Source organism: Alexandromys fortis, unplaced genomic scaffold (assembly GCF_014885135.2).
Source record: "Alexandromys fortis isolate MF-2015 unplaced genomic scaffold, M_Fortis_MF-2015_v1.1 scaffold_10, whole genome shotgun sequence".
Lineage (NCBI taxonomy): Eukaryota > Metazoa > Chordata > Mammalia > Rodentia > Cricetidae > Alexandromys > Alexandromys fortis.
The window spans coordinates 3,123,712-3,137,127 of record NW_026067895.1 but is presented as its reverse complement, the minus strand read 5'-3'; the positions used below and the strand labels follow the sequence as shown (position 1 = coordinate 3,137,127).

The window sequence follows — 13,416 nt, the reverse complement described above, 5'->3', positions numbered from 1 at the left end:
GACTCAACTTTCTGAGCTGCTTTCCTTGTCACCTGTGAGGGGAACACTGACCTGTCACCCTCCCAGCAGAACGGGAGCTTGCACAAGGCTCCTGGTTTGCAGTTCACTGCTTTTGCTGATCAGTGCTCTCCCCAACTGTGAGCCTACTGTTTTTCCAGGATTTGTGGAGTCAGATTACACGGGGGAGGGAGAAGGAGATTTAATTTTCCAGATAAACTTAAAATCTGGAAACAAAGACACACTCAGCTTCTTTCAACAAAGCCTTTTCTTCGCCCTACAAAAAGCAAATAATGAATGGTTTCAAGTAACCCAACCATGAGACATTTCTTTTTACTCAATTTCCTAGCAGAGCGAGTAATAAGACACCCCTCTTTCAGAACTCTTAGCAGCGATCTGCTCCCAAGCCAGAAGAAAACAAAATGCGTTCTTAGCTGCAGTGATCAAAAGTGTTAGTCAAGGAGACAGGAGTTCAGCAAATACACTACTAGCAAGAGCCTGGCTGACACTGGGGAAATCTGTGGATCTCACCATACCCCACTTTTACTTACTTTTACTTTATGTATATGGTTGTTTTGCCTGTATGTATATATGTCCGTGCCCCATGTGAATGCAGTGCCCAAAAATGCCAGGAGAGGATGTCAGATCCCCTGGAACTGAAGTTACAGACAGTTGTAAACCATGTGCTGGGACTTGAACCTGGGTCCCCTGAAAGAGCAGCTGGTGCTCGTAATCAAAATCAAGGTGTGTAGTTCCTAAGGAATAAGACTTGAGGTTAATTTCTGGCATGCACATGCATCAGTCCACATGTAACAATTACTGGGGGGTGGGGAGCTGAAGAGATGTCTTGGCAGTTACGAGTATTGGTTGTTCTTCCAAAGGACCTGGGTTCAATTTCCAGTATTCACTCGGTAGCTCAAAAACTACAACACAACTCCCGGGACATATGACACCCTCTTCTGGCCTCCTCGGGCACTGCACACATGTGGTATGTAGTCACAGATGCAAGCAAACACTCATACACATAAAAAAAAAATGGATAAAGTGAAGCTGTTGGTGTGAAATTGGAGAACATGAACCTCCAAAGGAAGAAGCGGGTTGACTGATCAAAACCAGGTCAAATGTTCATGCTTCAGCCACAGTGGCACACACCTGTAAACCCAGCACTTGGGAGTTCTAGGTAGGATTTTAAGATAAAGGCCAGTCTGAGCAACATAACAAGACCCTATCTCTAAAAAGTTAGAATCCACGCCAACAAAATGGTCAATGGATAAAGGCATCTGATGCCATGCTTGACAATGAGAATTCAATCCAAGGACCCACTTACTGGAAGAGAATGAAGTCGTATGATTGCTCCCTGACACTCACCTACCTACTATGGTACACACACATGCCCACCCACAACATACACACATACAGGTGTACACAAAATAAAATAGGATGCAAGCCAGCCAACCTAAGCTGGGTATGGTGGCACACTATTTCAGTCCTAGCACTTAAAAGGCAGTAGCACACGGACCTCTGAGAGTTCAGGGTCTGCAAGAGAAACCCCACCTCAAATTAGAACTCATCCTAAAATATGTTAAATGTTCTCACCACAAATAAGTAAGATTAAGGGTTCAGGAGTTTGAGGGTGTAACTCAGTTGGCAGACTGCTGGCCTTGCATGAATCTTGAGGTTTGATTTGTAGCACAATAGAGTATTTGCTGCTGAGGCCAGGCACAGTAAAGCACACATAATCCCAGCACTTGGGAGGCTGAGGCTTAATGACCTCATCGAATCCCAAGTGGGCCTGGACTACACATAGTAAAATCCTGTAAGGAAAACAAAAGCAAAACAAAGAACAAAAAGCCAACTTAGAAGTTCATCTTGTTTCCCAACTTTCTGAACACTTTCCAAATAACACAATTAACTTTGTTATTGTGTCAAATCTGGTGCTGGGGCTGAAGCCAGGGCATCACATGCCGAGTATAGCCCCTCCCACTGCACTACACTGACCCACCCACGCCCACTTCTAAGATAGGGTCTTATACTCATCAGGCTGGGCTCCTCACACTTCCGGACTGAAGCGACCTGGTTTCAGCCCCCCAGCGCTAGAGCTCCAGGAGCATGCTACCATTCCTGGCTTCCCCTGACTTTCACAGAGCGTGGCTAAGCCACCGTTACTTCTCTATACGCACTAGTCATTTCAAGTTGTCAAACCACCTGCCATTGACGGAAAGCTCGCTCTCCAGTGTTTGGCTCATCCTTCTGATGGGCGGCATCTCCTTCGGAAGCACTGCTCTGTGTCACAGCTCAGTCTCCACCCATCTCACATCTGTTCCAAGTTCAAGGGGAACAGGAAAACGATAGAAATTTCATCAAGAAAGCAAAGCTGTCTTCAGGTCTAAGCTACTGGTCCTTACACAACCCTGTCACATAAGTGCCCTAAATGCAAGCTGCTAATTCATCCCAGAAGAGTTCGGGAGTACTGAAATGTACTCATAAATGGCAAAGATGGAAGAATGCCCCACATCAGTGTGTGCGTGACTGGTGGCCCAAGCCATGTGTACAGGACTGTCTGAGAATTACACAAGGGAGTAAACTACATAGATGTAAAAAGCATTAATGTGTGTGTGGGGGGGGATCTTGGCCAGGCTTGATGCACACTTTTGATCCCAGCACTCAGAAGGCAGAGGCAGGTGAATCTCTGTGCATTCCAGCCCAGCCAGGGATTCAGAAACTGTGTGGCTCAGAAAGTCAAAAAAAAAAAGGGGGGGGTGTGGGGATAGATTGGGAAAGCGAAAGGGGCTGGGGGCAGGGAGTGTGCTTGGAGGCAAGGCTCTTAGTCACACATGCATCACAGGAAAATTAACACATAGTCAAAATTTATTCCAAGGCCTGAAAACATTCAGACTAATCAAAGTGGTACTATAATTTCTTATAATACATCAACAATACAGAAGTCCAGATAATTCACTAACCTCTCAACCACATAATTCCAAAGCAATGGCTGTAACACAATGTGAGGTGACATTAGCAATGCACTTCCATACACTTAATCAAAGATCCTACTTTCAGGGCTAGGGGATGTGGCTCAGTGACAGAGCACTTGTCCAGCATCCATCCTGTACCACACCCCACTTCTACACACATGCGTGCACTACATGTGTGTGTCTGTGTATTGTTTAAAATTGCCTTTCTATTTTAACATGGCCCCTCCCACCAGGCAGGGCCTCCCCAACAGCAAATCTATTGCCACACAGCAAACGATTCAATATGCTGACAGGCACAACACGATCGGTAATCCAATTTCAACTTCAGTAACTCAAGCCACCAAAAGTTAGAGTAAGGGGGAAACTGAGAAATATTATTTAGCCCAAACTTCTCCACTCCTGAAACTACAAGGACTCTTCAGATGATCATTAAATTATATTTAAGTAGCTGTTCATACAGAGCTCCCACTGAAAACAATAGGACCACACTTCATATGTGCGACATATAATATGTCATTTATTGGTTTCCCTAAGGAGAAAACAAATATTTTGTGTCCTTTCCGGAAAGTGTGATAACCAAGCTTGGTGGTGCGTTCCTTTAATCCCAGTGCAAAGAGAGGCGGGCCGCTACGAATCATCTGAAGTCAGCCGGAGCTACAGAGTGGAAGCCTGTCTCAAAAGGAGAGAGAAATAAAACAAATCTGTGCAGAGAAGCAGGCGCCCTGATACAGGGACACGTGTGACCACTTCAAGCTGGAGTGGCTCTGTACAGACACTGGGACACTCAAGGAAGTGACTCAAAGCTCGCAAGTTTGTAGGTCTGCAAAAATATATTAATACACAAAATAACGAAAATACACTCTATAGAGTCTCCTCCCGGGGTAAGTTCTGTGTGGCACATTTCCTGGGAAAAGCCCCTGCTCAGCAGCGCCCGTGCACATGGTTATGAGAACGAGAACCAGGCTTCATTTCCCACAGAGACTTGCTCTTCCACCCACACTCATACAGACTTCATCTCCACTACACGACACTAGCTAGCATCACATACTACATTTAAAAAGTATTGATTTCTGAATGAATCTTTTAGTACTATATAACATGATGGAGTTAATAGCGGAAGACCACTTGACAGCTACAGGGAAAGGCTCGATCTAAAATATGACCAGGGTGAGACTGTATCACAAGCAATGAGACGACAGCGAGGGGCTAGATAAGGCACTTTTCATCAGTGGCCATTCATAATTTTGCTTTTAGAAACTTGGAAGAAATTATCATCTTTGAGTTTCAAATGTTCTGGTAAATCCAGTTGGTTTTTTGCTTCTTCAATATCACCTTGAATTGCTGAAATAAGTGACTCTGGAGAAAAAAAAAAAAAAAGAAAAAATATAAGCTGCTAATAAATACATTTTATTCCTCTTGCTCAGCTCTCCCCCCCCCCCCCCCCCAAACGCACAGGCTAGCCACCCTCGCGCCACAGCCCTGGCAAAGCACAGGGGGTCAACCAATGCTAGAGCCTTGTCTTTCTCCAGGGACAGTCAGCGCTATGGTGGGTTCTCTGGTAAAGAAAGCTTTCGCATCCTGGGGTTCTGAATCCTCCTTCTATACCAACAGGCACTTGATGACACCAGAAACAAATCTCCCAACTACTATTTCTTGCACTTCCAGCACCGACTGCCTAGTCAGCCTTGCGGGGGTCAGATGCCAGGTGCCACCACTCACTAGCTAACTGATATGGCTTGGGTGTGCCCTGAAATTCATGTGCTGAACAGTTCCTAAGGCTGAAAGGATTTGAAAGTGGAAATTCTGGGAAGTGACTGGACCATGAGAGCATAGTGGAATGGTGAGTGCCAGGGAGCCTCTTCCTAGCCATCTCCCATCCACCCTGCGGTGCCCAGGGAGTGAGCCTCTTCTGATCCACCCTGCAATGTCCCCCCACTGAGGCACCAAGAAGACCCTCACCAGGTACTGCCCACATGATTGCATCACTCCTGACTCCAACTTCCACCAACTATGTGCGAAATAAACACCTGTACTCAGTCAGACCAACAGAAAATGGACGAAGGCAAACTACTTAATCTCTGTGATCAATTTCCTTATCACTGAGATAGGCACACCAATACCTCACACAGCTACTGTTGGTGACAAAGGGATTAACTTTGATGGTTAAAATAGTGCCTAAGCCGGGAGGTGGTGGCGCACGCCTTTAATCACAGCACTTGGGCAGCAGAGGCAGGCAGATCTCTGTGAGTTCGAGGCCAGCCTGGGCTACAAGAGCTAGTTCCAGGACAGGCTCCAAAGCTACAGAGAAACCCTGTCTCAAAAAAACAAAAAAATAAAATATTTTTTTTTGAGCATGCATTAAATGCTCAAATATATGTCCTATCATTGTGACCACCATAGTAACAGCTGTAATAGTAATGAAGATTAATATAAATTCTTACCTAAAGAATCAAAGTTCTTTTCTGGTCTGAGGTAGCCAACAATGGCCACATTGAGAATTTCGCCATAGAAGTCTTCTTTGAAGGTGTGTATGATGTGGGTTTCCTATAAACAAAGTGTTGAAAAGATTACCATAGTAGCCGGGCGGTGGTGACGCACGCCTTTAATCCCAGCACTTGGGACGCAGAGTCAGGCGGATCCCTGTGAGTTCGAAACCAGCGTGGTCTACAAGAGCTAGTTCCAGGACAGGCTCCAAAACCACAGAGAAACCCTGTCTCGAAAAACCAAAAAAAAAAAAAAAAGATTACCATAGTGTGTGTGGAGGGGGTGAGGAAGAGCGCTGTAGTGATGGCTCAATGACCAGCTAAACACAGGAGCTGTTCTTCCAGAGGACCCAGGTTTGATTCCCAGAATCCAGAGGATGGCTGATAACTGTGTAACTCCATTTCCAGGAGATCCAGCACCCTCTTCTGCCCTCCTCTGACATCAGGCATGTACATAGTAAGGCAACCAACCAAATACACTTGAAATAGGACTTAGACTCAAAAAGGGGGAAGAAAACCCACTTCCATTTTTGTCTGGTTTTGGTTTTTCAAGACAGGGTTTCTTTGTGTAGCCTTGGCTGTCTGGGAACTCACTCTACAAACTCAGAAATCCCCCTGCCTCTGCTGCCCGAGTGCTGGTATTAAAGGCATGTGAAACCTCTACCCAGAGAAAACCAGTTTTAAAAAAACAAAAAACCTAGCTGGGCAGTGGTGGCGCATGCCTTTAATCCCAGCATTTGGGAGGCAGAGGCAAGTGGATCTCCGTGAGTTCGAGGCCAGCCTGGTCTACAACAGCTAGTTCTAGGACAGCTAGGCTGGTACACACACACACACACACACACACACACACACACAAAAAAAAAAAAAAAAAAAAAAAAACCCTGTCTCGAAACAAACAAACAAATAAAAAAAAAATCTAAAGTTTATCCTCTTTTTCTCCACGAATGGTCCTCTCTTCCCTTTCCCTGCTAAAGATCAAACCCATAGTCTTTCACTGGCTAAGCACTCCGCTACCCACTGGGTCTTCCAGACAGTCTCGGCTGCAGCCCAGGTGGCTGTGAGTTCCTCCAGGTTCTGCCTCTTGGGGACTGAGATTGCAAGCCTGTGCCTCCAGGCTGTCAGAGCCTGAGGAGCAGTGGAGAGGCCCCAGCTACTGCCCCATTCTTCCCCATCTTCGCAAGTTAGAGGGAAGCCCTGGGCACACATTCTCCCTCATATCCACTTTTCAAAAACTCTTACAAACTAAGAGCTACAGAAAACTAGCAAACTATTTTAACAGTTGATATGGTAAAAATCAAGAGGATCCAAGAAAATCATGAAGACAACTGGAGAATTTACACTAACAAGTAAGCCGGTGGTACAGGCCTGTAATTCCAGCTTCCTGGGGAGGCTGATCTGCCTGGGCTACTTAGTGAAGCCTTCTCAAATCAAGCAAATAGGGGGCGGGGCACGAGAACAGTTCTGTGGTAAGGACTTGTTAGACGTGGGCAGGGTCTCAGGCTCAGCAGGGAAAAAGGGGTGTGTGTGTGTGTGTGTGTGTGTGTGTGTGTATCATACATTGTGGTAAGGGCTCAAAGACAGGCAATAACTCCTGTAACCCCAGCACTCCAGGCTAGGTAACATCACTGAGTCAGATCACACTAAGCTATGGAGAAGGGTTGCAAATGTTGTGATCTCGTAGCAGGTAAAGGGAGCAGGCACCAATCTAGATGGCCTGAGTTTGATCCCCAGTTAGACTGTTAAAAACACTAGCTACAAAAGAAAATGATGACCTGGGGTATACTAAAATTAATAGGACAATACTATTTATTAGGGCAGAAAACTTTCATGCATGGCTGTTAAGGCAAATAACAGTATTAAAATAATCCCGTCCTGAACTGCATCGGCATCCTGACAGTTTACTGAGTTTCTCCTATCAGAATTCTAGGTGGTCCAGAAATGATTTGATAACAAACATTATTTCTGTTATCTGAGAAGCTTATAAAGGAAATGAGATAGCCTCTCCTTCCTTTTCCTTCCCCTCCCCACAGAAAAGCAAGTGTATGTTCACTAATCACCTCTTCCCTTACTTCTCCAGCAATTTCACCCTCCTCAATATCAGCACAGCCCAAAGCCGGGAGGAGTTCAAGCTCACTGCTATCCATTATAACAGTTCTCAACCCCTGGGTTGAGACCCCTTGAGAATCCTCTATCTCCAAAAATATTTCCATGACAATGCATAAGAGCAGAAAAATTACAGCTACAAAGTAGCAAAGAAAATAATGCTATGGTCGGGGTCAGCACAACATGGGGAACTGTACTAAAGGGTCGCAGTACCAGGAAGGTTGAGACCCCTGACCTATACGTCAGCAATTAGCTCTGTGGCTCTCTGGGACACACTTCTCTTATTACTCTCAAAGTTAAAAATTCAGCATGCTGGCACAGGCCTGACACCTTTGGCACTCAGAAGCCTAAGGCAGAGAATGGCTTGTGAGTCCAAGGTCACCCGGGGTTACACAGCAAGACCAAGTCTCAAAATAAAATTCTTCTAACTGCTTTTTCACTTGGTGTCTACAAAAGATTAACTCAAAACCAGTAAGGATTTAAGCTGTGGGGAAAAGCAGGGCAGGGAAAAACAAAATACTATATCCTCAAGCTGATTTTGGAGAGAGGGGCTAGGAGGGTAGCTAAGCAGAATGCTGGCCTAGTATGCTATGGCCCTGGATATGAGTCTCAGCAATGTTTAAAAACCAACAGAGACCAGGAATGAAGCTGAGCCACACACAGGAAGTAATCTAAAGGCAATGAAACACTAACTATGGCAAAGACCGATTTTATGAAATGCTTTGTGAAGTGCCTCCCTTTTCTCAACACTTAGAAACATGAGTATTTTGGGGTCCTGGGCTATCTGGTGAGTTCCAGATCAATCTGGGCTAATTAGGAAGACCCTTTCTCAAACAAAAGAGCTGGGCATGATGGCGCATGACTTATCCCGGCACAGGAGTGGCAGAGGCAGAGGCAAGAGGATGGATCTCTGTGAGCTCCAGGCCAGGCAGGGTTACACAGCAAGACCCTGTCTCAAAAAACAATAATATCTCATTTTTGTTTCTGATACATATAAGTGCGTGTGCAATTACAAGAACATCGTTTCAGCGCCCGGTAGCCCGCATCTGGCATCCAGCACTAGAAAGGCTGAAGTAGAGAGAGTTTTTCTGTGCTAAAAAGGGAAATGACTAATAAAACAGGCAATACTGATGCAAAGAGGAGTGCCCACTTAAAGAACACACTGAAAACAAAAAGCAATATGATGGAAACCCTTTCTTGCCAGCAATTACTCTTTTGGGGAGTAGGGTCTTACAATACAATACAGATTATATTTGTCATCCTCCTGCATCACCATCTAAGTGTTAGGACTATAGAAATGTCCAATAGTGTGGTCATAGCAGTTACTTTAAAGTTTAAATGGAGGGCTGGGGTCACAGCTCAGCAGTGAAGAGCATGTGAAGACCTGAGTTGGGGTCCCAGCACTAACACTGGACAGCTCATAAAGTCAACTCCAGTTCCAGGGATCCAAATTCCTTTTCTGGCCTCCATGGGTACCTGAGCCTATGTACACATCCACACAGACTCAGACACACGATTAAAAGTAAAATATTTAATTTAAATGGATTACACTTCTCAACCAAAAAGCAGAGAGGTTAGCAGAAAACTGTTACAAAAACCTGATCCAACTATATACCCCTGGATAGGGAGACTTTATTCAAAGAGAAGCACAGAACAAACACGGAGAAAAAAATTTTCCATTCAAATAAAGTAAATAAATGCTTGGGGGTACGGCAGGAATGACGTAATATAGGGAAGCATCCAGTCCAGGCTATTCTTTTTTGCTTTGCTGTTGTTTTGAGACAGGATCTCTCCAAGTAGTCTTGACATCCCTGGAATTCATTCTGTAGATCAGTCTGCCCTGAACTCAGAGATCCTCCTACCTCCACCTCCCAAGTGCTGGGATTAAAAGTGTGTAACACCACACCAGGTCACCCAGGCCTGATTTAACTCCTGATTTGAGAAGTACACTACCACGCCTGATGCTTTTTCCTCCCTCTGAAACCCTTTAAGTATGCTGAGGAGTTCTGTGTGCGTTTAATAGAGCAAAATGTGCCTCTTACCATAGACTTTTTCACGTTCTTGTAGTATGGGTTCCATCCTATGCTCACCACCATTTTATGGACGGCTCCACTCCCGACACTGGCCCAACCATAATAAATGCCAGTGGATATATCAGCTGGAAGACTGTCTACTACTTGTTCCGGAAAATTGGCTAAATAGAAGTAAACAGATACTCAGTATAACAAGTTTCATATTAAATATTGATTAATCACATTAAAAGGTTAGCCTGAACCGTTACACTCCGACTTCCAGGATCTTTTCTAAGACTTCCAATCCAACCCTATATATTCTGGCTTGGATTTCCCCTCTTCGGGCGCAAGGTTAAGAACGAGTCACAAGGCAAGCGTATGAAAATCTCAGAAAAACCAGACGGAAATGTACAAGTGCAAAGAAACACATAAAATAAACGGGGAGGTTCATCGGAGATTGCCCTTATCTCTAGTCACTCAGGAGGCCATGAGAGATCTCCCGAGCTCAGGAGTAGGGTGGCAGCTGGGAAACGGAGCTAGACCCTTTCTGTTAGAATTAAAACAAAGTCCCAGCGCTTTCCTCGTAACGCTCCTTGTAGGCTGAGTAGTGACTCATAATAAGAAGATTATTATTTTCAAAATACAGAAACCAAAATCTCAAACTGAAAGACTGATTCAATGGGTCAAGAAGCAGTCCGGATATCATTCTTTAAGGACGGGCAGTTAAGTCTTAACTATTAAAACTTACGAGGTCAGACCAAATAAACGTTGGCTCTCACAGAACTACCCGTGTTGTCACTGATCACTACACAGTAACATCTGAAGAACAGAACTTTCAACAGTTTGAGAGTTCGGCCAATCAACCTGCAGTACCTTCCCGGACTGGACTCCGCAGCTCGGCGTTAGCGGAGCACGGCTACCAGGGTCCCCTGCCCCACGACCCATGGCTCCATCGCTCCACGGCCCCACGGCCCCACGACGCGCTCACCTGTGGGGATGCCCAGCTGCTTGGAGCCGCGGCCGAAGCCATGCACCACCTGGCCCCGGCAGAAGAACGGCAGGCTCCTCATGACGCCAACCTCGGGGGACGCGGGCTGCTCCTCGCTCCGCGGCTGCGGCGGAGCCGCCGTGAGTGCGGCGCCTGGGCCCGGGCCAGCCGGGGATCCTGCAGAAGCTGGGCTGGTGGAGCCGGACACCCACCGCTACCGGTACCTGCCGGCAGAGCAGCCTCCGCCTCCAGAACTCAGCTGACGCTCCGCCGGAACTGCGACAACCGCGACGAACCTGCTCGGCTTCCGTAGCAATCCCGCGATAGCCCCGCCTCTGCCGTTGCGGCCCCGTCCAGAGTTCTCGCCCCGCCCCGCGTCGTCGCGGCTGCGAACCCAGCGACCACGGTCCAGCCCGTGACTAAGGCCCCGCCCAGCGAACACTGTGGCCCCGCCCCAGTCGCGGCTCCCTCCCCCGTCCCCTTCGTGCCTGGTCCAGCCCCTGCGATTGCGGTCCCGCTCTTGCTGTTGCGGCCTTGTCCTCACCCGTGGTCCAGCCTCTAATTGTCTCCTTTTCACCATTTTTAGACTGGGCTAAGGTGAGATCGTTGCTCACAAAAGAGTTTCAGTTGTTCTATTTTCCTCCACAATTTTGTATCAAATTCTCCCGGCTTGGCAGCCGCTTCTTTTCCCTTACTTGTTTGTAACTCTGGGAATGTTTCTCTGATGTTAACAATGTTTTCTCTATATTGGTACAAAGGGAACTTTTTTAGTAAAGTTTCATTTCCTTGACGCTGGTATGCTAACGCGAAACAAGTATTTATAACTGATGGTGAGCAATCAGTTGAGATACCGCACTACCTTGGGACCAGCCTAAAATAAGTGTTTATAGAAAGATCAAAGCGCACTGCAAAGTGCTAGGGAAATCCCAGGCTGCAGGGGAAGCTGACACAGCAAGCCCTAACAGAAGACGTCAGAAAAGTTTAAAAGACTGGCCATGAGTTTATCACTGCAGCCCTAGATAAACCAGAATTTGAATGCAGACTCTGCGACCGAGAATAGCTGATTTATGAAAATTGCTTAACCTCCCGAGTGCTGGGATTGAAGGCGTGCTACCCCACCCCCGGTTTAAGGTAGATGGTTTTTAAATAGTCAGGGTGTGGGGGCGGGCACGCCTTTAGTCACAGCACTCTGGAAGCTGAAGCAGGTAAATCTCTGAGTTCAAGGATAGCCTGGTCTACAAAGTCCCTGGGCAGCCGGGGCTACAGAGAAACCCTGCTTTGTAGGGTGTGGGGGTGAGGAATTAGTTAATGCCAAGTATGTATCATAGTTTCTCATCTAATCATTGCATCGTCGTTGGAGAAAGCATTCACCCCAATTTATAAAGAAAGTGGGAGAATTTCTAGGAGGAAACTGTCAAGTCCTCCATTCCCACTCCTCCCCCTCCTTTCTTTTCTTTTTCCTTTCCTTTTCTTTTCTTTTCTTTTCTTTTCTTTTCTTTTCTTTTCTTTTCTTAAGACAAGGTTTCTCTGTGGCTTTTAAGCCGGTCCTGGAACTAGCTCTTGTAGACCAGACTGGCCTCGAACTCACAGAGATCTGCCTGCTCCTGCCTCTACCTCCCGAGTACTGGGATTAAAGGCATGCACCACCACCATCCGGCTACCCCTTTCCTTTTTGAGGTAAGGTTTTGCCTGGGTAGCCCTGACTGACCTGAACTTGTTGCTGTTTAGACCAAACTGGTCTTTAACTCACAGAGATCTGCCTGCCTCTACTCCCCAAGTGCTGAGATTAATGGTATGTGCCACCACACCCAGCAAGGTCCATTTTCACGTTGCTCTGGACGTGTGTATACTAATGTATACTTACTGTATGCTAATGCAGGTATGGAAGAGAAAATGCTGATGCTTTTCCATTGCATCTCCATAGCCCCTCCCTTTTACTCAAGAGTAAAGTTATCCTTCAGGTTTCTATGTCTGCTCAAAGGTAGTAATCAAATCCGAATCCATTAATGTCACTTCAAAATGGGGAGGGGATGCTTGCAGATACTCAGATGTGTAGGCCATGTGATTTATTATTTTTCACACTCATTAATAGTGTTTCAATGCATTTGGCCAAGAGATACATCACTGAGCCTCCTTGATTACCATTTCTTGTGCAAATGGTAATCAAGTTGGGAGAGAGAATGTGCTTGTCAAGTTTAGTGCTTTTAAACATGAATATATTCAAAATATTCCTATTTCCCCTTCTGAATTGGGCTTACAGCACCCAGCCAGCCTCTGCCTGCAAAGAAGAAGACCCTCCTCTGACTGAGTTATGTCTTCAGGAAAAAGGCCACAGTAACAGTAAACTGGGAAGTGAAGAGGCCTAACTTAACATCAGTGCAGCCATGACAGGCTACAGACTAACAATACTGGGACTAGGCCTCACCATTACAATAACCAGGAAAAGCCACAACCTGTACTCTGTGGGCAACCAATCATAATTGAAACAAGTACTAGATGCTCCAGAACATTAAGAAGAGCTTACCTAATGTGTATATAGGTTGCCAGTTTCCTTACAGCAACGCCAGTCCCAATCCCTGTTTGGCAAGACCTCTGTTGCCTCACTCCTGTCCAATCAGGAGTTTCCCCCATCTGAATCTGGAATTCTCCTATTCCCTTTCCCCCATCCCCATTCCTTGATCCTTAAAACCCTGCTGTAGCTGAGCCCCAGGCTCTCCCTGATCCAACTGCTGTGTCGACTGGACAGAGAGCCCAAGCTCAAGCTTGCAATAAAGGCTCTTTGCTTTTGCATGCGAACCTGGATTCCTGGTGGTCTCTTGGGATCACAGGATGTGGGCATAACAGGATGTAGTGAAGGG

General features: G+C 46.2%; 1 protein-coding gene across 1 annotated transcript; it reads right to left on the bottom strand.

Annotated features, from left to right (window-relative positions):
• Nucleotides 1–2,847: 2,847 nt before the first annotated feature.
• Nucleotides 2,848–10,832, bottom strand: Rfk (riboflavin kinase). The gene is made up of 4 exons (XM_050160053.1): nt 10,559–10,832; nt 9,601–9,752; nt 5,414–5,516; nt 2,848–4,328 (listed from the first exon to the last, which is right to left on the bottom strand). Exons 1-4 carry the CDS (start codon nt 10,638–10,640, stop codon nt 4,198–4,200), a joined length of 468 nt encoding a protein of 155 aa, XP_050016010.1. The 5' UTR covers nt 10,641–10,832; the 3' UTR covers nt 2,848–4,197.
• Between the last annotated feature and the right edge of the window lie 2,584 nt (nt 10,833–13,416).

What these genes read in the sequence shown, in the direction of transcription:
- Rfk (XM_050160053.1), bottom strand. Translation starts at nt 10,640, where the DNA reads ATGAGGAGCCTGCCGTTCTTCTGCCGGGGCCAGGTGGTGCATGGCTTC. An exon ending in AGAACGTGAAAAAGTCTATG is followed by an intron (nt 5,517 to 9,600) that starts GTAAGAGGCACA and finishes CTTTGTTTATAG; the next exon opens with GAAACCCACATCATACACAC. An exon ending in AAAGAACTTTGATTCTTTAG is followed by an intron (nt 4,329 to 5,413) that starts GTAAGAATTTAT and finishes TTTTTTCTCCAG; the next exon opens with AGTCACTTATTTCAGCAATT.